At 42.4% G+C, this 25,419-nt stretch overlaps 1 protein-coding gene across 9 annotated transcripts in view; it reads right to left on the bottom strand.

The window, feature by feature from the left end:
* Nucleotides 1-959: 959 nt before the first annotated feature.
* The window catches only part of PHKB (phosphorylase kinase regulatory subunit beta), a gene marked incomplete at its 5' end in the record, with an annotated part of 136,716 nt that continues 112,256 nt past the window's right edge, over nt 960-25,419 (bottom strand). For 6 of the 9 annotated variants that reach the window (XM_083451836.1, XM_083451841.1, XM_083451834.1 and 3 more), the window contains 7 exons: nt 960-1,720; nt 3,895-4,035; nt 5,864-5,971; nt 7,336-7,465; nt 10,764-10,898; nt 17,955-18,157; nt 21,971-22,061. In XM_083451836.1, the coding sequence (XP_083307962.1) occupies nt 1,583-1,720; nt 3,895-4,035; nt 5,864-5,971; nt 7,336-7,465; nt 10,764-10,898; nt 17,955-18,157; nt 21,971-22,061 (946 nt within the window). In that variant the 3' untranslated portion in view covers nt 960-1,582. Of the gene's footprint in view, nt 1,721-3,894; nt 4,036-5,863; nt 5,972-7,335; nt 7,466-10,763; nt 10,899-17,954; nt 18,158-21,970; nt 22,062-23,530; nt 23,622-25,419 lie in introns of all 9 variants that reach the window. The other 3 variants (XM_083451837.1, XM_083451835.1, XM_083451840.1) reach the window with 1 other exon arrangement.

Genomic DNA, 25,419 nt, shown 5'->3' with positions numbered 1-25,419 from the left:
AGGTGTTCTTGGGTAGAGGGCTCATCGCTCAGGCTTGGGAGCACATTCTTTCATAGGAATCTGCCTTATACCAAGTCAGACCTTGGGTCCATCTAGGTTAGGTTATCTAGGTTATCTACACTGACTGTCCAGCAGCATTTCAGGGTTACAAGGAACAAGTACTTCCTTGTCCTACCTGGAAATGCTGGGGATTGAAGCTGGGACCTTCCGCATGCAAGAGCCCTTCTGCTCTAGCCCTTTCCCCATTTGCATGCGGAAGATCCCAGCTTTAGTCCCCGGCATTCTGCAGTGAGAAGGATCAGAGAGGATGGGGAGGACCTCTTTCCTGCCTAAAACTCTGGAGAGCAGCTGCCAATCAGAGGAGACAATCCTGGTCTAGTTAATTAGATAGAGTCTGACCTGGTGTAAGGGCAGATTTCTTAATTTCTTTCTTTTTTATGTGGAGGTGCATTCAGGCAAACAGAGTGTAAGAGGCTGCCTTAGTCAGACCCTGGAGTCCATTTAGCTGAGCAGGATTGGCAGCTCTCCAGGGGTTTACACAGAGGTCATTCCTAGCTCCCTGTAACTGGATTAAGAACAGGGATTGAACCCAGGAGCTTCCAAATACAACAGATGCACCTTAGTCCACTTATGTGCACGGATACAATTCTGCTTCGCAGACATGCTCTGCAGATGGGAGTGGGCTCTGACTATAAGCTTTTTCATTCAGGGCATTTCTTCACTAATATGATTTACTGTCCTCTTTGATCTAGGGGACCTTCTCTAAAGGTTAATTTAAAATCATGTCCCTTAAGGTGTCTGGACTGGGCCAAAGAAAAATCTGTGATGTGAAAAGATATTCTCCAACATAACAATTATTTCCCATTTTCAACTGCAGAAAACGAATGTGTTTAAGCAATTAGCATGCTAAGCAATTATTAAACGGAAGAACTGATCACAGAAATATTCTAAAGCATATATAGAACACAGTTGTTTTATTTTATCCTTGAGCTTCATTGGGAGCACTCAGATCCAAAGTCACAGTTATCTTCTTGGAGTTAACAAGTAACTCAACTTCAAACACGGGGCTCATTTATTTTTAAAATTTATGCCTGTATTTCATCCAGTATTCATAATGAAGCCTTTCAATAATGAATTACAATACAAATGAAGGGGGAGAGCTGATAAATTTTTCAGCGCGCATTTAATTCACTATTACATAAATAAATTTATCACTGCAATCACTCCCAAGCAATGCTTAAACTATAAATACGAGCCCAGTTAATTTTTTCTAAAACATCCAAAGTCTCAATCAGCACGAGCTGTTTCATGCAATTGCTCTGCCGACTCGCGACCGCGGTGCTTAGGTGGAGAGTGCAGGTTGCCATTGGAGACGTAGGAAAGGAATACGGCGCTTGATTAAATGAGCTTCTCGGCTACTACAGAATCAGCTGTGTGCTTTTGCTACCCTAAGTGTCTGAGCTTTGTCACGGCGGCCATTTATAACAGGGACCTGAACGGCATCCCTTGTACAGTGAGGAATTGAACATCACATGCCAAGCAAACGAGACTGCTAAAGATACAGCATCCTGTCCACCTGCTTTTAGCTAATAGAACAGGGGTCATCTGTGCTGGGCTTCACGTCGCCTTCCAGCAATAGATTCATCACCGCCTTTGTCAAATAGCTGCAAGTCCCTCTCTTTCCCAGCGGAGGAGTGTTGTAAAAGGGAGTCATGTCATCCTGCATAAGATAAACACAGTTTGATCTCAGTCACAATGCTGATGGGTAACAATCAGACACAACTGAGGACAAGGAGGGAGCCACAGATGGAAAAGCAGGGTGGTGATGAAGAGGGCACTTCACACACTTGACATTCTCTGTCATGCAGTCTGATAAATATTTTGGATTCCAACCAAATAGCAAATGGGGAACTGGGAGGGAGACAGTGGGAACAAGGAAGCTTCTTAACAGCAACAGAGGCAGACAAAAAAATTATATCTGATATGCATTGTCTCAAACACTGTGAGTCAGAGATCTCATGCTGCTTCAGAACATCAGCTTTAGGCCGTGGGAAGGCAGCCGCAGATCATACCGTAGTCTTTCAGTGAGTCACCACTTCATTGGTGCCAAAGGTACAGAGCTCATCAAGCTGCAGGCTCACCTCTTGCGAGAAGCAATTGTCCCCAAGCAAGGAGATGAGTGGCGGAGGAGGCATGATCATGGTTGTGTGCCCTGTAGTGATAGTGAACCTTCCCCCTGGGCTCAATGGAGAAGCCTGTGGCTTTCGAGGGCACGGATAGCACAGCAGAGCTCCTGTGGGCTACAGATGCAAGTGGCGGCAGAGGAAGGAGGGAGAGGGTGGAGCACATGGGCAGTGATGGGACAGTGGTAGCAGGAGGAGCAGACAACCAGCAGAAGGGAGGTGGGAACGGGGGAGGGAGAATTTGAAAAAAGAAATGTGCAAGATTGTAGGTGTCTGTTTCATCTGATGCCCATGCTATGATTATGTACTTTCACAAACACTTTGGGTGAAGCATTGGAGTTCAGCCACCCATCTGTGAACTACACAATTCCTTGATTTGCTTCCTGTAGGAGTGTGGCATGAAGCTTGACTCAGCTTTGCTCATTAGGAAGAAAAGTTCTATCCTTTTCTTCCTTGCCCAGCAATAAGAGCCTCTGTAGAGTATCAGGTGAGGACCAGAGAGACCCAAGTTCAAATCCCCAATTCAGACACAGAACTATGTGGTTACTCCTTGGGCCAATCAGTGTCTCCAAGCTTAGCACAGCACACAGAGCTGCTGTGGAACAAAAGTGTCTGTGGAGGAGGGAGAGGCAGGAACAACACCCTCAGCTCCTTGGAAGAATGGTGTGATAGAAACATAATAAAATTGCATGTGAGAGAAACAGTTGCTTGCTCTGCCATTTAGACATGAGGCAGCCACCTTTACTAATATATGTAGGAATATATGGTGATATAGCTCCATGTTCTAAAATACAGTGATTTGGAACCTATGACCACAGATGCCCCGTTCCTGTTCTAAAAAGAGATACGGGAAGAAACAACCCATCTCACACATTTGTATTTAGAAGCATGCAGAATGTCATCAATATGATGGTTTAGAACAGTGATGGCCAAACTTGGCCCGCCAGCTGTATTGGGACTACAACTCCCATCATTCCTAGCTAACAGGACCAGTGGTCAGGGATGAGGGGAACTGTAGTCCCAAAACAGCTGGAGGGCCAAGTTTGGCCAACACTGCTTTAGAAGTAACAATTTTGGAAGCTACTGTTTTACAGAAACAGAGACAAAGGTTGTGTGGGCAGGTGTGGATAAACCAGGAATGATTTTCAAGTGTGGATTTTGATCTGAGCCAGAGAGGAAAAGGTTTTGATGATGCTCGCCTATTCTTTAAGACAAGCTCCTGAAGCTGATATGTGGGCCAAAGTGCAGCAAACCTTACCAACACCTCTGGCAAAAAGAGGCTCACAGCTGTGCATGCCTGTGGAAACATTATTTCTTTCCTGAGGATCCCCATAAAGAAGTTGCTATTCATCAATCTCATACACTAAGGGTGAGGAGAGCCATCCTAGCACAGTGGAATCATTGTGAATGTGACATTGTTTAGAATGTTAAAGAAATTTGCTCCTGTGAAGAATGCTGGACACCTCACAAACCAAATGAAAAAAACACTGGCCTTGTGGATTAATCAATCCTAGTAAGAAACAAGAGCAAAAGAGGCATTAGGCCAGTGGTGGCCAAACTTGGCCCTCCAACTGTTTTGAGACTACAATTCCCATCATCCCTGACCACTGTTCTTGTTAGCTACGGATGATGTGAGTTGTAGTCCCAATATAGCTGGAAGGCCAAGTTTGGCCACCACTGCATTAGGCTTTGGCATGAGAATTGTACTGACTTGTTTCTCGGTGCCCTTGAGCTTGTTCTGGTCCTTCTGGAAATCATGAAATGCTTCTTTCACCAGCCCATCCAAGTCCACTTTATCCTGAAACTCTAATTCAGGGTTTCTTTCCAGAATAACGGAGACAACCATCAACAACTAAAGAATAAAATAAAAGCAAACAATTTAGACACACTACCTTCCCTTTCAAGGGCAGTTTAAAATCTGGGTAGTTTCAAGCCACAAAGTAAAATGGGAAATTAGACATGACCAAAAACATACATAAAATATACCCAACACTTAGACATTTACGGTGGAGGAATACTAAAAAAATCATTACAATAGCCATATTCATGTACATTTAGGGTGCTCAAGCCTTGAAGAAAGAACTGTGCATCCCTGCTCCCAACACTTGTGAGCTGAGCATGGACATCGAAAGAAGAACCCCTAGAAATGAGCAGCTGTTCACACACAGCAGTTCCTCTTCATATGTCTGTGTGTTGGGGAAGAGTTAGCTTAGGCATGCAGGATTGAGGGTGGAGCCAGCAATACAACCTAGTCTTTCAATGCATGAGTACCCCACTAGTGTTTAAGGTGTGAATAGAGGTAATGATCTGAAGTAGAAATAATAATAGCCAGATGTTGGATAAGAGGTGTAATTACTGGTAAAGTTAAACATCCATGGATTTGAAATACAGTGACGAAAGAAAAAGCCATTTGAAATATTTTCTGTTCTGCCTTCCTTTCCACTTACTCATATAAACTCTCTGTTCCTTTCCCCGCCCCAAACTTAAACTTCATGGAAAGCAAATAATTTTCTTTTGACACATAACATAATGTTTAGTCTTGCAGCTGACAAAGCTGAACTCAGGTTTTTTTTTTTTTGCTGTTTTCAAATAATGCAAGAAACAACACTCGGTGGTGGTGGTGGGAATCCTTAAAGATCTATTTCCTGAGAACTGAATAATCAGCAAACAGTGGTCACCATCTAGAGAACTGGTTTTGAGTGACCCCTGGAGTTTTGTGCACAACGTGCGGAACCTGAGGCTTCTTCTTTTTAACATCAGTTCTCTCCACCATCACTCCACATAAACTGCATCACAAATTGACACTTAAAAGATAATAAATAAAACCACTGGGTGTGGAATACAGAACCAAGGAAGCTGCCTCCCACCGAGTCAGACCATTGGGCCCAGTACTGTCTACACCAGGGTTTCCCAAACTTGGGACTCCAACTGTTTTTGGACTACAATTCCCATCATCCCTAGCCAGCAGGACCAATGATCAGGGATGATGGGAATTGTAGTCCAAAAACAACAAATGGAGACTCAAATTTGGGAAACCCTGGTCTACACTGACAGGCAGTGATACTCCAGGATTTCAGGCAGGGGTCTTTCCCAAACCTATCTGTAAACACCAGGGATTGAACCTGGGATGTTCTGCATGCAGAGAAGATGCCCCATCCATGAGCTGTAGCCCTTCCCTGCTGTGCAGCACTAGGCAACTGTTAGCTACCATTCAATATATTTCTGAGAAACACTGAAAGTTGAGAAACATTGTTGTCCATCAGGAGGATAAAGCTATCAATGACCACTGGCCATGCTGGCTATGCTCTACCTCACCTGTCAGAGGCTGTGTGGTCCTGGATACAAGTTGCTGGGAATCACTAATGGGTACAGTGCTGTTACACTTCAGTTCTGGTTTTGGGGGTTTCGATAGGCATCTATAGAACAGAATGCTGGAGTAGACGGGCCTTTGGCCTGAGCCATCAGGGCTATTCTTACATCACCAAGACATTTGTTATTACTTATTATAATTATGATGTCAGGAGACTACAGGACAAGATTGAGACAAGACTGAGACAGTATCATTTTCTTTGAAAGTCTTACATGGCTTAAGTCCCTGAACACATTCATTCACTCGCTGCTTTTTTAAAATGTAAGATGAAACAACTAATTCATATCTCTCATCATCGTATGGTACAAACCTCAACAATGATTTGCCTGTATTCAGGCTGATCAATACTCTTTAACATGTCCTCAACCAGAAGGGAAAAGTTCATTTCATACATGGTCATGTCTGACAATGTTGGTTGCTGTAAAACAAACAAAGAAAAGCAGATGCTTAAGTCAACTTTAATAGCAATATCAATTTCTAGAAAGTAGAAAGCATTTGGCAAATACGTTATTTGATAACTGAAAACAAGCACATGCCCTATTTCTTCAAGGTGGTGAGTGAGTTATTTGAACCAATTATAGGTGTCATCTGCCTGGGTAAGATTAAGCTCCTTTCAGAACAAGGAATTATTTTAATGCACAAGTCTGACACATCCAAAGTTCTTCTGGTACTGAAGAGCCAAGAAATCAACAATTAATTCCACTTCTCTTTGGAATTTGTAGACTGTCTTATGCAATTATGCAAGGCTTTGCCAATTTAAAGTGCTTTGCACTACAAAACTACCAACTAGCTCAACAATACTCCCGTTTTACACATAAGGAACCAAGGCTCAGAATTGAGCCTAAGTTCAGAACAAAGAGCATGGAGAAACTTGAAAATCTTGGACATACCCATTAACAGCGAGGGATACACTACAAGGGATGAATGCATATAGGTGACACCTCCACGATCAATAGAACTTGATTGGATAGGAACTCTGTGGCCAATACCAAGGCAGTTGGACTACATGGTACTTTGACTTGATCCAGCAGGCTCTGTTGTCCTTGTGTCCAGACTAGCATGACAGCATCCATGGGGAGGGGAGGAACTGAATTCTGGGACTCAGAGGCGCCAGGTCGCCCCCAAGATTGAGGGGGCCTGGCATGCATTGTGCGGGCAACAGAGGACAAGTGCTCTGGAGGAACTGGCCATTGGCTCCCCAAAACATGCAGGGCTGCCTCCAGATTGAGGGGACCCAACCCTCTTAAAACAAATATTGAGGGGGCCGAGGTGCCTTCGGCCCCCTAAAGTTGGCACGCCTGCTGGGACTCAAGTTACAAGCCTAGCTTTCTGACCACTGGTGAACATTTGCTTCCTCTCTGAGAAAACAAAGTAAAGGTAAAGGTAAAGGGACCCCTGACCATTAGGTCCAGTCGTGGCCGACTCTGGGGTTGCGGCGCTCATCTCGCTTTATTGGCCAAGGGAGCCAGCATACAGCTTCCGGGTCATGTGGCCAGCATGACTAAGCCGCTTCCGGTGAACCAGAGCAGCACACGGAAACACTGTTTACCTTCCCGCCAGAGCGGTACCTATTTATCTACTTGCACTTGATGTGCTTTCGAGGAGCAGGGACCGAGCAACGGGAGCTCACCCCATTGCGGCGATTCAAACCACCAAACTTCTGATCGGCAAGTCCTAGGCTCTGTGGTTTAACCCACAGCGCCACCCGCGTCCCTGTCTGAGAAAATAGGGTAGTCATCTAAAAACAAAAGTGACTAAAGAGCACCATGTGGGTGGTTTTACCTGTGGCAAAAAATTCCCTGCTACTATTAAACCGTTGGGTGTTCTCTCCAAGATTTGCCACACCCTGTCATAGAACCCACTGGGAGTTCGATTCAATGAACCATCAATCTGACGTCTGTTCAACCAGCATCTGAAAACAAAAAGAAGAAGAGGAAAAAGAAGAAAATGTGGATGAGCTCACAAAAGCAATCTGTTTCGAGATCAAAACAATGCTTGCTTTGTGGATTAATTAAACCCAGTATGAAATAAAAGCAAAAAAAATCAATCCATCAATAATGCAAAACACAGCATGCTGTGCTGCGTTTCTTGCTAAATGTTTCATACGGTTATTTTAATGAAAAGGACAAAAGTAGACTCTAATGAGAACAAAGCAAAATGCTCAGCCTCACAGTCATAGTGTTAAAGTTAAACGTGTGCCTTATTAATAGGTCTAAAGATTTTCAAAAAAGTTTAATCTCTTTAAGTGGGAAAACAAAGGAAATCAAGCAAATTAATCTCTTCAGGTCACAACCAAAAGTTAATCTACTAGAGGCAGTCAAAGCCTTCAAGCGAAAAAGCATCCTGGTTTTTCAGGTATTTTCACCATCTTGACACGTTTGAAAAATGTAAGCAAAGCTTGAGCCTGTAATTCATCTCAACTGTCGCCCAGTGCCCTAACATCATTTTAAAAAGTTGTATTTCATTTAGGAAGTTACCATCACCTGTTCTTTTTTGCAACTAAAGATCCCAGGGCTCAGCTCAGCTGAGGTTAAAATAACAAGGCAATTTGGGGTGACTTTAGTCCTCCCCATGTCAAACTGCAACACAGCAACTGAGCTGGATCAGGGCCCACAGAAAACTTCATGTTGCTCTGCTTTTTATATGTTCTACTTTTATGTACACTACATAGCTATGTTTCTCTATGTCCATGAGCTTTGCAAGAAGTGAGGCTGTCTGGAATGCTGCCTACAGAGTGATGAAAAGCTCTGGATAATTAATTTGTTAAAGAGGAGCAGTAAATGACGATGATATTTTTTTAAAAAAGCTATCAGCTTTACTTAATTTTTTTTAAAGAAATCATCTGTTGCTGTGCTTGGGAGAAAGAAATCCTTTGGAGCAATTTAGCATTCTGCAGGCAGCAGTCGGGACAACCCTCCCCTATAAGAGGGTTGTCCCAACACAAATAAGCACTGGAAAGAGTGAAGCTGCTAATGTTAAAAAATATATACAAGCAAGAATATACACCATGGCCACCTCTTAATTATTTAAGGAAAGAAAGATAAAGATACAAACCTCTCCACCCCCCAAAAGTATGCCTTTTGTGATTTTTCCTGGCTTAATATAGCTATTACCTGATTATGGAGGATAGTGAATCCCTTTTACTTCCCCCACAAAAGCGCTTGGACCTGTTTGTTTGCAACTGGCAAGCTTAATTCCCTCTGGAGTCCTTTGCCAAGAGGGAAAAAAGGTATAGCTATTTTTAGTTCCCCCATAACAGGCATAGGCAACTCGCCCCTCCAGATGTTTTGGGACTACAATTCCCATAATCCCTGACCACTGGTTCTATTAGCTAGGGATGATGGGAGTTGTAGTCCCAAAACATCTGGAGGGCAGAGTTTGCCTATGCCTGTTGTAAAAAACAAACAAAAAAAACACAGAGATAGATGCACAGTTGCTTCTGCCATGTGCACATGCGCAGAAGATTGCTGCCGCCGAATGCGCCTGCACACAACAATGCTTCTACCAGCGACGCAGATCGACTTACGGACAGACCTCTGGAACTGATTACATCCGTAAGTAGAGGTTCCACTGTACTAGTTTTTGGGGTTTACAATACCCTGTTGTTTTTGTTGCAACAGACTAACATAGCCATCTCTCTGGAAGTTGCAATACAAGAAGGAATCCCAACTCTGCGCAATCAAGACAGGAATCTTCTGAAAGTCTGGCTGTCACTGGGCTATAGTTGGAAAAGGAAATAAGCTAACTGGATTTTTAAATTATGCAAAGTGCTTTTTGCCTGCTTAAGGCAAGAGTATCTCCTTGGAACCGTTCTTCCCTTTGAAGATCTCTATGTAGCCAAAGAGAGAGAGAGTAATGTTGCTGATGCTGTTCAGAAGTTTGATTTCATAAAGAGATAAGCTAAGAGCTTAGGAGAACAGCTTTTCTGAGAACTCCGTCTTCACACGTAGAAGGTGGCTAAGAGAAAGGAAGCAACTCATTTACCAGGTTTCTCATATTCCCCAGTTCAAAAGATAATGCTGTGTTATCAATATTTGCAAAGCTTCCTGCAAAGAGAAAATTAAACACCACCTTTTGGAGGCAAGAAAGGTGTTGATATTACATTCACGTAGATATGCTTGGCAGATAAGTTGTTGCTCCAAATGTTCAGAGTTATTTTAAAAGTACTGTATCACTTTGTACACAAAAGCACCAAATCCAAATTAGTGGTAGATGATGCTGTCCAAAGAATAACAAGAAAATGGGTCCAGGCAGCCTATTGAAAAGTTTGGTTTAGGGATTCAATTTCTGTAACAATTCAGCCTTTCTTTTGTGATGGTTTTGAGTTCACGGCCCCCAACCAAGAGAGCCCCACATACATGTGCAAGTCACAAGAACAGCAAGGGCACTTTCTGACTTTCCCAAACGGTAGCAGCTTACAACCACTTTCACTCCCATTACCTAACGACAGATGGAGAAATACGTAAAATCTCCTTGTGATGCAGCATATAGACCAAGCAAAGACATCTTCCTCAGCATAGTACCTCAGTAAATTAGCCTAATTTCTTTCCACTAAACTTTACATGTTTAACAAAATGAATCTTGGCATGTTATCCAGTGCTTTCCTACCACTTTGGGGTTCAATGCTGTTCCAGGCGTAAAGAGACTGGAGCCCCCCTGAAAAATACCAGTGGTCTTGAACCAAACAATCTGGCCCTGACACTCTGTGTTGGGAGTCTGCCATTGTCATCATACTGGAGTGGCATATTTACAGAACTGGCACACTTCAGGAAGACAACATGGTTGTGTCTTGAGCCTGCTGACGATGTTTAATGACAACCCAGAGGAAAAGGGTCAGCGATCAGCAGCTAAATCCTGCTCTGACTGAAACAAACTTCTTAAGTAACTGGCCTCTGGGTTACGTTGGCTTCCTTCCCGGTGTCAAACTAGGTAAGGGAAACCCTACACACCAGATGCTGGCAGCCACTGCCAAGTGAGGTATCAAAATCTGATGAGAGAGCAAAGCTCTCTGCACAGCAATAAAGAGAGCGGATAGACTCACCCGTGTCTGTCTTTGCTTTTTTGGCTTCAAAATAAGATAAAATAACGTACTGTGGGGAAAGAACCATTTGCAAAGGGGAGGGGGGAGGAAAATCAGAGAAAACACTGTTTGTGCAATCAATCAGCAAGGAATGCCAGCATGAGATGTGCTGCGAGAGAGAGCTCCTTACCTCCCTTGCTGCTGAGGCTGAAGAATATCCAAGAGAAGTTGCTTCACCTCACTGGGTGACAGCTGGTATAAATCCATGGGGGGCATCTCCCCTGCACGGATCTTCAGTTCATACTTCATGGCATGCACAATCCATCTGAAGAATGAAAACATCAGTTAACTCAATCTTTGTTTTTTAAAGATCCAAGAGGAAACCAGGGGTGGACCTGTGAAGCTGTAGTTTCCCCAATCAAGAAAGGTAGCAGGAGAAAATCTGATGTTATTAAGAACATATTAAGGTCTACAGAACCTGTAGCCTGTCAAGCTGATTGTGTGTTGTTTTGAGGATTTAAAACCAACAACAATAATGACTGAATACCAATTCACTTGATTTCAGTTCCTGACAAGAGATGAAAATGCAAACAATGGCAATTTCTGCTTCCTTTTCTGTAGGACATCTCCAGTATCCCAAACTTTGAGTACTGAGGCTGTCTTCATGTGGCTGCCTGAATACAGTTGTTGAAGGGTGGGTGACAAAGGACGTCTAGCTATTTACGGTGGCTGGAGGGGGAGTCTGTTTATTGTGATTTGACTCTGCACTTAGTTATTCCCAGTTTCTTTAGTTGTCCCATCAGTTTGGAAAGAGAGAAGGAGAGAAGGACCTTTCCTGCAAATGATTGATTCATCTGGGGCGCAGGATGTGGAAGGGTTGCCCAATGCATCTTACTCAAGTGCTGCATTTGGCAACAGTGACTGCTCTTGGTGAACAACACCTCCAGAGTGTCCCCTGGCACACCAGCTATTGCAGCCTCTACCCCTAAACATCTACTAGCTAGTACAGAAGCCAAGAGGAACAGGTTGAAGGGTACAATGGGTTTTTAAAAGCTAGACAGATTTCAGGAACTAATCTTCAAGATGTGTCATTTTAATAGCAGCTTTTAAGCTTGTTCTCTAAGAAAAGAAAAGAAAAACTTAAACAAATTCTCTTGTGCCCCAAGGCACAGTTAAATGCTCTGGAAGGTCTACTCTGTGAGGGTACAGCTGAAAAGTCTGATAACATGAAATGTGGCCAGCCAGCCATCTTTTGCACAATTCTCTGAAAAGCCGTAAACGGCAAACAGAATGTACTGTTTACTTCGACTGCTTAATGGGCTATTCAAATTGCTTCCAAAAGCTGGTGCCTCGTCTTTAAAAGACAACACCATTTAGATGAAAATGAACTTGTCTGCTCAGTGGAGCTAATCTGGACCAAGTCACCTCACCCTGCTTTACCAAATAATCATTTAAATTAGAAGTTTTGTTTACTGTTTAATTAGCCTCAACAGACATCTTAGAAATACATTTTTTGGGGGGGAAAGCACTGACATTCCCATGAGTGCGTCTGTGGCTAAATGGCAAAATGCCACTCTAGCATCAACCAAAGCACATCTCGGGCCCACAATGTTTTACATTAACTGTGCTTTGTTACTGATTAAGATTCTGGAATTATCTCAGAATAAATTGCAATTTGGGTGAGAATGTGGGAAAGCTCTCCCTTCTCTTTAAAACTTATGGTTAAAGTAAATATTTGTACCATAGTTACTGCATTACAAAAGAGAATAGTTAATAATGTATTTGTAGGGAAGACATAACCTGTGCTAATTGTTGCTTCTTAAATGATACAAATACTGTTTGCTTGTAAAGCCCTGAATGGCTTGAAGTGTTCCCTCCCTCCCACATTTCCATACCTACCCAGACTATAAGGTCAGATTCTGAGGCCCTTCCCTGTGTGAGGGCTTATTCAGTGCTGGCTCCCATGTTGTAGAGCACCCTCCTCAGAGAGGCTGGCCTGGTATTTACGTCATGATTTTTTGCAGCACCAAGTGATTTATTCTCATCATTTAAATTTTGCAAATGTGTTAGTACTTTTAGACATTAGCACTGCTGCTGTCCTCACCACTACTTTTACCTAGGTTTGTTTTCCCTAGGAGTTTGCTTTCAGTAGCAGAACTGAGTGCTCAGTCCTTTCACCTTCAAATCTGCACCTGATTTTCCACCAAGCTTTCTTTGCTTTCAGCAGACTAATCTTGGAGTGGGGAGGGCAGGCACTCTTTCAGATGCTGCTGTTGTTAAAACTGGGAATCATAGACCCTTTCACTTCCATTACAAATCACCCAGAGATCTACCACTAGATCCCAAGTCTACCTTCTGTCTGCAACTGCTTTAACTGAGTGTCAAATCCAGCTGAGAAATGAGGGAAACCGTTTGCTATTAAGAGTGTATTTAGGTTTTCAATCATATACAAAGTGCCAAATAGTGACAAGGTTATTCTTGCGGGTAGCACTAAACCTCCTCCATCTCTCTCCCCTGACACTCTTCCCACCCTCAGGCTGTCTCCTACTTATTTACTAGTAATAGTTGACTGCTCTGGAAATATTAAAAAGGACAAATCAAACACAACAATGAGAAAAGCTAATGATAGAAAGAACGGAAAGGGGAGCATCTACAGCCTGTGGATGATTCTTGATCAATGGCACCTCAGCTGCCAAATAACATGATCAAGGGGCACAATGAAGGCAGTTTTGGCTCCAGAGACCAGAAATGTGTCGAGGATTAACATGCAGATCTACTGAAGTAGCAGCATCCAACTAAGAGAAGAAGGATGCAGTGAGAAGACACCATTCCCAGCCTCAGTTACTATTCTGGTCTCTCTCCCTCCACCGGCCCTCCATAGAAAGCAGCTCTGATACAATACTGGAGAACACTGCTTGGAGAAACAGCCTGAAGGACACACACACAGATGCTGTTAATTCACCAAGAGGTAGGCATCCAATTCACTGATGTATCCTCCACCTGCTCACATGAGATGTTCTAGTAATGCAAAGCAGCAGATGAAAAATGGCACGTACGCACCCCTTCCAAATCTTTAGAGGCATGGCCTGCAAAAACCTGACTGACAGCGCCTGGGTAGTAAACATTTGATTGGAGGTGTTTACGGTAATGGGGCTGTCAGGGTCTGGATCTATTTCAGCATGAAAGCTGGCACACAAATCAATAATGAGGTACCAAATCTAATCATTATCAAGCCAGAATACTATTTCTGGGAGAAGGTTAATTCTGTTCACTGGAGTGGATGATAAAGGTGAAATAAAGGAAACTGAATGTATGGAATTAACCTTGGAAGAAGCAAGGAGACTGGTTTTCTCTTTCTGACACACACACACACACACACACACACACAGAGAGAGAGAGAGAGAGAGAGAGAGAGACTATTTAAAATGGGCAAGAGAAGCTAATGAAGGCTGCATAAAAATCTTGTTATTTGTTTGCTTAGTATGTTAAGATCCTGCCTGTCTTCCACCATGGAACTTCAGAGGGTTTCTTTCCCATCCAGGTGCTGACCAGAACTAGCTTTGCTTAGCATCCTCAAGGCAGCTGTATCATGCATCCTCAGACCACACCTGTTGAGCTCTCTGAAGCCAGACTGGCTCCCTCCTTGTCCTTATATGAGATCAATATTTCAGCTACCCATTTAGTAGTTCCATTGAAACATATGCTGCCCCGACTGCGGTGTGCCTCTTTACAGAGGTCCCACTATCAAGTTCTAAAGAACAGAGGTGGCTAAAGTAAAATTGCAGAGGCAGTGAAACTAAAGCCCAGATGAGCTCAGAATGCTCCCTGCAAACTGAAGAGTTAGCTAGGCCACCACTGCATCACACTCCTAATTAACACCCAAGCAAGCACTCAGCATCTAAAAGCAGCTAAGTGGCTTGTAAAAGGGAAAGGAGTATGCCCCTTAACAGCAACTAATTAACCTGCACAGGAGGAGGAGGAGGTACACAACCCATACAAGGTGAAATGATTTCCAGAGGGGTAGTCATCTTAATTTGTTGTAACAAAAACAACTAAGATGCATGAAGTGTTATTATTTCCTTCTGGCCTCACTGCTTATGTTTCCTCAAATCTACTCCTGCCAACTTAGGTTAACGCTTCTTGCATCTGCTGAGGTAGACTCAGCTGTCCTTCATGGAGTGGCTTATGCCCTGGGGTAACCAATATGTTGCCCTCCAGATGCTGTAGGCATCATCCCAGACCATCCCTCAGGCACACTGGGACTGATGGGAGTTGTCGTTAACGGCATCTGGAGGTACCATGAGGGCTACCTCTGGCTTATGCCACAATGAATTTGTTAAGACTGTCCCCAAACTCTGTTTTTGTTTTCTTGCACATAGTGAAGTTACCTATCGCAACAACAGAGGAAGTATGGAGGATTTATGCAAACTCCTACTTCCCAAAGCAGCATGGCTGGAAACATAATCACCAATGCCTTTGAACAACTATCTTGAGTTGTTCAAATCCACACAATCCACCTGGGCCATATTGATTGTACTAATTCTATTTTGGTGCTGGGTAACAATGAGTGAAGGAACTCAGACCCAGTCGTTGACATATTTTACTGAATGATGATATACAATGGAATTTGTCAACAAGCTGATTTTTTTTAGAGAGGATGGATTAATTATTTTTTTTAAAAGAACTAGTTATAGCAGAACCAAAATATTCTTGGTTGTGTGCTGGAAAGGCACAATACACCTGTTGTACAAAAATTAAAAGGTGGCGGCATTTATTAAAAGACTATTTTCTTCTCCAGTAGAGAAACAACCAAAGACATAGATTACAATTAAGAATGTAATGCATCCTGTTTTTGTCATTGTTAATGGGGAAGTATTTAAAAATGTAACACTATTTAGCCTTTTATTTATATCAGGTTTAAGAGGGAAAGGTGGCATTTTAGAAAAAACTGAAATTTTTGTGTGTGTGTGTGTGTGTTATGGAATAAGGTAGGCACATAAACTGATTGCATGAAGTCTAAGAAAGCTTCAGCAGTGAGGTGTGGAATCAGAAGAAGAAACTGGTATTGGATGGAAACAAATTTAAATTCAGTCTGAGAAGGCAAAGTAGCAATAAGGCAGAGATATCCAAGGGAATAAAACATAGCACCATAAAAGCCTGGAAAAAGCCAACTTCCCTTTAAAGCTTTGTTTAGGGCCATGTAAAACGACACATCAATGCACTGCCGCAACTGGGCTGCTCACATCGTGAGCTGCTTGCTCTTTGGATCAGTCACGCACACAAACATCTTCCTCCAGCTTGAATGCAGAAATCTGTGGCACTGAAAGTGTTACAGCAATAATAAATCCTGCTAGATAGCCAAAAGCTAAGCTCTGAGAGGCTGAAGGAGCGAAAAAGGCAATCCACAAATCACTCAGTCGGCTTACTCCCACTGAAGCCAATGGGGAGGCACCAGTTTAAGCACACGTGCATTGCCTTAAGTGGCTTGTGAGTTATGGGCTCTGTATGAAATGGAACTGAGTTGAGCATCCCATTTCTAACTGCTATGGCAACTAATTTTGATCAAACGATGAAAGCTGATAGAGGAGATGCATTGTCTTAGGTTTCTGCTACCTCCAGGCAAATGGAATAGCTAGATCCAGACCCCAGGTATGCCATCCATAATTTATTGCTGTGTATTGTGTTTTCGGTGCTCCAGCACAGAGTTGCGACAGCTTAACAATCTAAAGTGCCATTGGGAAAACAGCATAAGCACAACACTAGATGAGAGCATAAATTACACAGGATTTGCCACAGGGAACATCCAATGACTTAGAAAATGCCTGCCAGGTATGTTTTGAGCTTTACCCACGAGCAAAAGGGGTTGCAAAAGGGGTTGCCTCCCTACCGCTAAGAAAATACTTTGATTGGCTGATTTATTTTTCTCCACATAGTTCAACCTGTAGACTCAAAACTTCTGCTGAAATTGCCCCATCCTTTGCCAGCTTAGGCAAGACCAGTATACAGACCATAGGTCAGTCGTAGAGAATCTATCTACTTTGCATGCAGAAAGTTCCAGGTTTAGTCCTTGGTATCTGGAAGGAAACCAACCTGAAACCTTGGAGAACTGCTGAGAACTCTGGAGAGCTGCTGCCAATCAGTGTAGGTAATACTGAGCTAGATGGACCAAAAGTCTGACTCAGTATAAGGTAGCATTCTGCATGCTTATGCATACAGTGGCTTGCGAACAAGTCTAACTGAACATAGCAGGAATTACTTCTGACTGGGCAACCAAAGATCAGCCAAAACAGATGGGGCTTTACAGAGATTTACAACAGGGCAAATCTGCACTGTATTTCACAACTGAGGGCCAGCTTCCCAAGATGCTTTTCTTCGTGTCTGTCTCCATGTCTGAACTTGACGCAGATTCTGCTGCTAAGGAGGATATAATTAGGGTTGTCATTCAATATAAGAAATTAGCAAGTAACTGTATGTGTTTCAGTTTATTAATCTATTGATTAAACCTGCATAAATATGCATATCAAAACAATAGCTCTATAGAAAGTTTTCAAATTGTGGCAGCAAGTATCATTTTAGAAGAGATATTCCTTGTTCTCTCACACACAGGAGAAATGCCCTTTTCAATATATCAATCAATCCAAAACTTTTTTTAAAAAAATATGATTGAGTGACTAATTGCAATGAGACACTTGGGAGGAAGTGAGCTGTATGGCATATTGGGCCTAAGTCATTTTATTTTATCTATTTTTAAATTTATATCCTGGTCATCCTACCAAAGGAGCCCAGGATTGCAAACAAGAAGCAATAAAACAATAAAGAAATCTTAAAAGCAATTCCAGTATAGTAGGTGCAGAATGGGAAAAATCTCAACTGAAAAGGCTTGTTGGAAGAAGACCATCTTCAGTAGGCACCCAAAAAGTCAACAGAGATGGCACCTGTATAATATTTAAGGGGAGGGAATTATGAAGGGTGGGTGCCACTAAAGTCCTAATTCCTACACTGTGAAGAACCAACCTCTTGATAAGATGGTATCTACATGGGGTCCTCACTTGCAGAGCATATACTTAGGGATATAAGGGGTGAGATTATCTTTCAGGTATTTTAGAGTTTTAGAGGTTAGAACCAACTCTTGGAAGAGAACTAGGAGTTGAGACAGACCATTGGCATGTTGGTTTAATGTGCTCTAGCAGACCAGCCAAGAAGGCAAGCAGACCCTCATGTCCTGGACCTTGATTCACTAACATTAATATTCTGAATTATTATTTCCTTCAAAGAGAGCAACCTGTCTGCTTTGTTGGTGTGCACACTTTAGAAGGCAGGCAAAGGCCACCTCGGTTCCTCAGATGATCATGAGAATAAAATCTGAAGTTGGTTTACTAACCCCACTCGGATCTTCAGCATTCCATTAAAACATTCTGGGGAGTTGGAGATGATCCAGCCAATATGAATGACAAGTTCTTGCTGAAGAACAGCTTCCCTCTCATCCTGCAAATTACACTTGTTGTAGATGATGTCCTTAATTGCACCAGGAGACAAGGGATTAGATATAATTTCTTCTTCCTGGCCAAATGCCCCAAGAGTTACCTAGAGGAATATATTAGCAGCAATTAGAACTACAACCTGAAACAGGAAAGCAGTGAAAGAGTCCTGATTCATTATACCCCCTTGACTCAACTCTCCCTGTTTGCATCAATATTGGATAGAAGGGAGGATAATTAGCTGAGTTAAATTTAAAGCCGATGGGTAAAAGGGGGTTTACATGGCTTTGTTATTTTGTATTAAAACAGGCATTTGTAATGAAAAGAAGCATCATTCCAAAAGGCAAAATAACAACTTGGGAGAATGTGTGTTCAAGAAAGTGGCCCGATCTGCCCTGTTGATTCCTTATGATTAAAACTTGCCAGGTATAATAAAAGATAAAATCGTTCTAGTTCACTTCTAGGGAAGCAGGAGGGCAATTGTCTTTCTCTATGACCACCATTAGGTCTTCACAGTCATGGAATGCCTCCCTGGCAGCCTTCAAGGCCTTACTTTGCCACAAATTCCAGTGAAAGTTGGGAAGAGGGTAAGCGGAGTTGAAGATGAATGGTTAGGGAGGTACAAGTTCAGGTTGTTCTGGGAGTGGGGCATGGCATGGATGGAACAGACTACAAACCAAGGGGTTCGGGTAGTTCAGGGGTGGGGGCACATGGCATGGAAGATGCAGGTTTCAAACCAAGGGTTCAAATTGCTTGGAGGTGGGGCTCATGGCATGGCAGGCTACAAACCAAGGATTTAGATTGTTCTTGGGGTGGGCATGGCATAGCTGGTGCAGGTCTAAATCCAACTGAGATGAGGGATGCATAATCATGGACCCTTTGTGTTTAAAGGCCCCCCTCCATATTTTCACTTCTGCATTTTAACACAACGCTACAATGCCTAATGTTAGGTTGCTTAACATGCTTAGGTTGCATCATGCTTCTATCTGTTTCTTCACATACAGACACACCCTTGGCGTCAGCAATGCTGCCCGTCCTTTTAACAATGATTGATGAGCTGTGAGATCACATTCTAACAAACCCTTTCATTTGGACATTCAAATTACTACCCTGGTTTCTCTACAGTTATGGCCATTATGTCTGCATCAGAGTCACCCAAGGTTCCTACTAAGCAGGCTTCACTTCTCACCAGGAACTGAAAGCAAAGAGTCCTACCATCTGTTCCCCTAACCATTGTTAAGGCTCAGGCAGCAATACTGACTCTTGGACCCCGAGAAAAAGAAAAAGGAAGCTCTCAGCCAAAGCAGACAACAACCAACAGTGCCAGCTCATGCTACATAAAAGCTTATCATTTAAAAAAATGTTTACACAGTGCACTTGTGATGGAAAAGCCCCCTATAAAACAACACTGCCTTCCTGTAGGGCAAGCGGCTGGGACTACAGCCACAGTTTTGTGAACAAGCATGCTCAAGTGTCAGTCCTTTTCCTTTGGTCTAGAAATCATTTGAGGCGCTTGTCAAAGCCAAATTCAATTCCTTGCTGAAACATTTACTTTTCCCCTTGTTTTTCATGGTTGATCCATACTTTTGGCCTAATATAAACTCTGTAAAGTCTAGACTCTTCAAATTTATAAAGAATAACTGCTTGAAAACATTTTTAGCATATTAAGTAAAGTTGTAATATGCTTCAAGGAAGCACCTTCAAAGTACAGTACATGGCCTTGAGAGTTGTTAGCACGGGTGGAGGTTAAATTAAGCTCTTGAATTGGTTTAGCCCCAAGAGGTTGATTGGACCAGCATGCCAGAAGCTAAATCCCTAGCATGCCCTTCGAAAGAACCCTGGGTGTTGATGGAGCTATGACATATTTCTGTCCATTCCTGAGAAACTGCTGTCCATCATCTTCCCCCAAAAACCTGCTAATTTTTTAGAACCAGCTCAGCAAACTACTCCCAGCACAGAGCTAGTAGGTCTGAAGTATACTATTGTTCCTCAATGATCTGCTTGCTCTCTTTGATTTTGCCTTTCCTCCATATTATTAATTATTATTATTATTATCATCACCCATCATTATTTAAAATCTTAGAGTTCAAGTGCTCTTGTAATACTGCAAACTCAAAAACCCACTTAGGCACCTAACTATACTATAGAGCAGAGTTTCCCAAACTTGGGTATCCAGCTGTTTTTGAACTACAACTCCCATAATCCCTGACCACCAGTCCTGCTAGCTAGGGATGATGGGAGCTGTAGTCCAAAAACAGCTAGTGACCCAAGATTGGGAAACAATGCTATAGAGGAACAGGTAGAAGCAAAGTTGGGGAGCAGCCGTAGCTTAGAGCATGTGATTTGCATGCAGAAGGTCTCAGGTTCAATAACTAGGTTGGACTGGGAGACCCCGTCTGAAATCCTGGAGTTACTGACTGTCAGAGTAGGCATTACCGAGCAAGATGGAACAATGATCTGACTCAGTATAAGGCAGCTTCCTATGTTTCTTGTGTCCAGAGCAACTAAGAGGTCAGCAACCTTAGGAGGGGTGCATTCTCCTGTAAAGCTACTCTGTGGGCAGTTCTTAGCTGGGAGCAGGTGTAGAAAGTTCACCTGCCAGATAAAATCTTGGTGGCATGGCTGTAAGGTATGCTTCTACTGGAAGGCACAGGATCCTGTGTTTAGGGTGGTGGTTGAATTCTCTCTCAGGTGAGCAGTTTGCATGACAGCATTATGTTAAATGAATGTGTTATAAGCACACCAGAATAAAAAAAACTGTGTACCATTGTTGTCCAAGATTGACAAAGCCACTGGAAAGTTTGGAAGAATCCTATGAAAAAAAATTAGACTGGACCCAAAGCTACTTACTTTGGAAAGTTTCTATTTAGACGGCCAATAACAGCTTTGGGCATCATACAACCGTGTCAGCCTTTAAAATTGTTGTGTCAGGAGGCAGGCAGAAAATGCTTCCGTTTGGAAATTTTGAAATAATGTTTCTACCTGCTCCTGGAAGATAGCTGCTAAATTCTCTTTAAAATGACAATTGCAGCAAAAAATCACTGCTTTGTTACACTTATCATCCTGGCATCCCCCATTCTCTTCCTCTATCTGCCAATTTGCTGCTCCTGCCTCTACTTGCTTTTTATATTGTACGCATCATAGGGTAGGGACCTGACCCTTGGCTATGTAGCTATACAAACTAAGCCTTAGGGGCATTTACACAGAATGACAAATAATAATAACCCCTACATCAATTTTTTTAAATGAAGAAAATGCCTTACTCATGTAAGACATGCCACACTGTTCCTGTTTTAAACAGGGCAGAACAACAGACGGTCAACACCCTGCTCATGGCTATGCAATATGCCCAGGGCTAAGTTCCGGTTTGAACCCAGGGATTCTAGACTTGAAACAGAGCAATTTGTCAAGTGGACAGCACCTACTCTTGCCCTCAAAAATCTATTTATTTGGAGGCCTGTTGGGTTGTCTGTAAAAAATAAATCTCCCCTACTATGTGTGTTCGCTTTTCAACCCAGTAACTCTTAACTATTAGCTTTCTATGTTAAGCACAACTACCCGTTACCGAAGCTGTAACTTATAAAGTATTTCTTTTTCTCACATGTTCTCCCCACTTACCTACATTTAATGAGCAAATGTCTTTACAGTGGGGTGGGGGGGTGCTAAAGGGGTGGGGAGGGCAATACATCAATGAAGGGAAACCAATTTGCTAATCCCTGTTAGCAGGGTGCCAGCATGATGCTTGCACTGGTCCTATGAAAAGGTTTGATAGAGCAGCCATTATCTAGATTGGATGCAACTTAATTTTTATTTTTTTTAAAGGCTCCTCTCTTTTTATTAAGCCAACTAATGTAAGAATCTTCAGAAATCTAAAGCTAATGTTTTATCTGATTAACAGTTTCAAAAAACACAGACTTACCTGTTTGCCCTGAACTAAAACATTAGTAATGGACGGTGCAAGGCTGTCCACTAGTTTACATAAAAGACTTGCTGCGAAGCGCACAACAGACCTAAGGGCAGAAAACAGAGCAGTCCTGCTGGATATCAAACACGAGTTTAATGAATTCGAGAATCTGTTTGAAACTGTGTTGCCATATTTCATCAATCCCCAAAACTAAACATTAAAATATGTATATGGTATTTTGTACTTGAGTTCTCTTTTTGTGAAAGCTCTTTTTTTGGGGAGAGGCTAAATCTTCAATTATTTAAGCACTGAAACAAGAACACTGTAAAAACGGCTATGTTGGGAACACATTTTGAATTCATTAAACTGCATACAACATTACAAGACATTGCTGTTCCTTTCTCTGACATTGCAACATGATGGCTTGATAAAAATTATGTAAAGAAAAAAACATTCATTGCTTCAGACCTCCTTGACAATTTGCATTCAGAAAAAATTCTCTCATTAGATAGGTGTTTTAGCTCTTCTGTTTTGGATCTTCTGAATAAGAATTAAGGTATTTAAACCAAATGCCATTGTTGCCTTTTTGTATAGGAATTTGAAGTGTGTCAGATTCCTAAAGACACTGCTTGAGAAAGCAGAAAGTTACAGGGCACGCAAGACATATTTAACACCACTTGACAATCTCCTGGTCTTAAACTAAACATACCACACTCATATATGTAGGTAATGAATTTCAGTGGTCAAGTTTTGGTAGCCACTTGCCAAAGACAGCAGTGTTTTATGGTGGATTCAGTAGGTCCATTTTGATAGTGATTAAACTCGCCATACGCAAAGCTCACATCACCATTCATGAAAAATATATGCAGCCAGCCAGCACATATTGAAAACTACATATGATCATGTGATCGGAGCATTCACATCATGAAAATAATGATCACATTAACCCAGGGTTTTTAACCTCTGCTTCTCAGACTGAACAAAATGCACTTCTACAAGCAGGCAAAATATATGCTCAAAAGCCGCTTGCAAGGAATCTATTATACTTGTTTTTTGATTCAAATATTCAGCGCCACACCTGAAATGTTACAGCCCAGCAGCAGATAAACCATGTCTTCTTCAGCAGATGATGTGGGAACAGTATAACTTTCTATGTGTGTGCGTGGATATACCATAGCAGTGAAAACATAAACCATGTAAAGTGCTGGGTTTTAAAATGGGCTGCAGTGTTTAAGAGTGATAGATATCGACAGCTATCTTTTCTACAAAAGAAAATCAAACATAACAATATTTCTGAAGTAACTGGATGTTTCACATTGCCCAACACAGGATTTGTAACTGCAACTATCACTTTTCACAAACATTAATGAGTGAGTGTGTGATATTTCACTGTAGCGTAAAATCCATCAACCAAATAGATGTGGATTTGTATGATGGCGGGTGCACACACTCCTTAAAATCAAGAGCCAAGCACTGGGAAAAGATAAAACAGCAGCACCATAAGCAAAGACTATCAAAATGCAAATAAGACAGCACATGTCAAGCGGCACAGCTCCAAACCTCTATGCCCTTTACCTGCTTCCCGTGGACTACCAAAGTTGTAATATGGGGGGCTAAAGAGGCAGCGAATTTCTGAATGTATGCCGCACTGCAGCGAAGCACCAACCTAGATGTGGCATATGACAATTATGAAAGAGGAATTCAAGAGGAAGACCGTTTCCACATTTATTTTGTACAAAATATGCCTAGTGATCCAGGGACTTTAGAGAGCTAGTTAGGCATGTCCAAGAAGAATGGTGTGTGTGCGCCTTGAGAACCAGAAACTGAAACACCCACTGGGGAAGCTCAACTAGCCATGAAATTCTTTAGAAGTAATTTATTCCAACATGTTGTTAAGAAGATATGGCCATAAGAAGGGCTTGCTGGGTCAGGCCAGTGGCCCATCTAGTCCAGCATCCTGTTCTCACAGTGGCCATTCTAGATGCCTATCCTATAGGAAGCCCGCCAACAGGGCTGGAACACAAGAGGACTCTCCCATCCTGTGGTTTCCAGCAACTGGAATCCAAAAGCATACTGTCTCTGACAGTGGAGGTAGGGCATAGTCAACAAGTTGGTAGCAGCTGACTTAGACAGCTTTTTAGACAATTACAGGGCGCACCGGTCACAATAGCTAAATGGAACCCCATGTACAGAGACAGTATCTTTCCGGATCCCAGATGCTGCAGACAAACAACGGGAAAATAGCTGCCACATTCATGGTCTCCTTGGGAACACCCAGAGGAATATGACTGGTCACTGCTGTTAACGAAATGCTGAGCCAGACACAGCACTTATTATTCTGGCCACTGACTGGCTTACTGAGAGCATCTCAGTTTAATTCCATTCCGAGACAGAAACAGGTTTCCAAAAGAAGATCACTAGACTCCTTTCCTTGCACAGCTGAGGTATCACAGGAGCCCATTGGAAAGACTGATGGCCAGACAGCTGCACATTCCTCCTGTTTTACTGTACATCTAATTCTAAAGGTATTGGGGTGAAGCAATGAAATGGGAAGCAGGCATCAAAGCAATCATAACTGGGAAGGAAATACAGATGACACGCATGAACCTTAAAAATAATGACTTGTATCCAAGGCAGCAGTAAGCAACTATCAGTGCAAGGATTTCTGCCTGCACAAAAGGACTTCCCCCCTCTCCTCCCCTTCTAAATCTGTTCTGCGGACTCCCCCAACCCTTAAGAGCAGATCTTGGGAGAGCATTGGGAAAGGAAGCAGGGGGCAGGGCAGGGAAAGAGTTCCATTGTGCCAGCAGAAATCCTTGTGCTGATGGGACAGTTACTTAGTGCTGCACTGGATACATGCCAACATGTATTTTAAAAGGCTTAGCAAAAGCAGTTTTAGCAAGTCAGTAATTCCCAGAGTGAAAAGAATGGGTCCTATCTAATTCATAACATCCACACTGCAGTAATCAAAGGGTTTTTTAAATAGTGCAAGTTGTCTGTTAATGCAGTCTTTCTTGGTTGTTTTCCCTCTTTTTCTCTTAACCAGCACTCAGCTCTACAATGTGATTCATCCTACAGGTGCTGTCAGGACTCAGTCAGTTTTCAACAGCAGCGCTCACTTCTGAATACTATGAAGAGGAGATGAAAGTGTTCCTCACCAGATGCAGAGTGCACTTACCACTGAGTAACTATAGAGAATCCTTCAGCATCAGATATTAAGGGGAAGAGCCTCCAGATAATATACCAGTGTTCCAGCCAGAACTTAAGACCCCACCTTCCTTTTTCCACAAACTTAAGCAATGGCTGCACACAGCCAGAAGAGGAACAAAAACACATTATTAAGGTGTATGCATTAGAACCCCCCCCCCCATGTAGCTCATTTACTTAAATTGCAGAAAACTACATGTAAACATGTGTAGCACAGAATTCCACGAACATAGTGCAAAAATATTAACAAGAAGCTG

Source organism: Podarcis tiliguerta (assembly GCF_965153285.1).
Source record: "Podarcis tiliguerta genome assembly, chromosome: 8".
NCBI classification, from domain to species: domain Eukaryota; kingdom Metazoa; phylum Chordata; class Lepidosauria; order Squamata; family Lacertidae; genus Podarcis; species Podarcis tiliguerta.
This window is presented reverse-complemented; position numbering and strand designations above follow the sequence as displayed.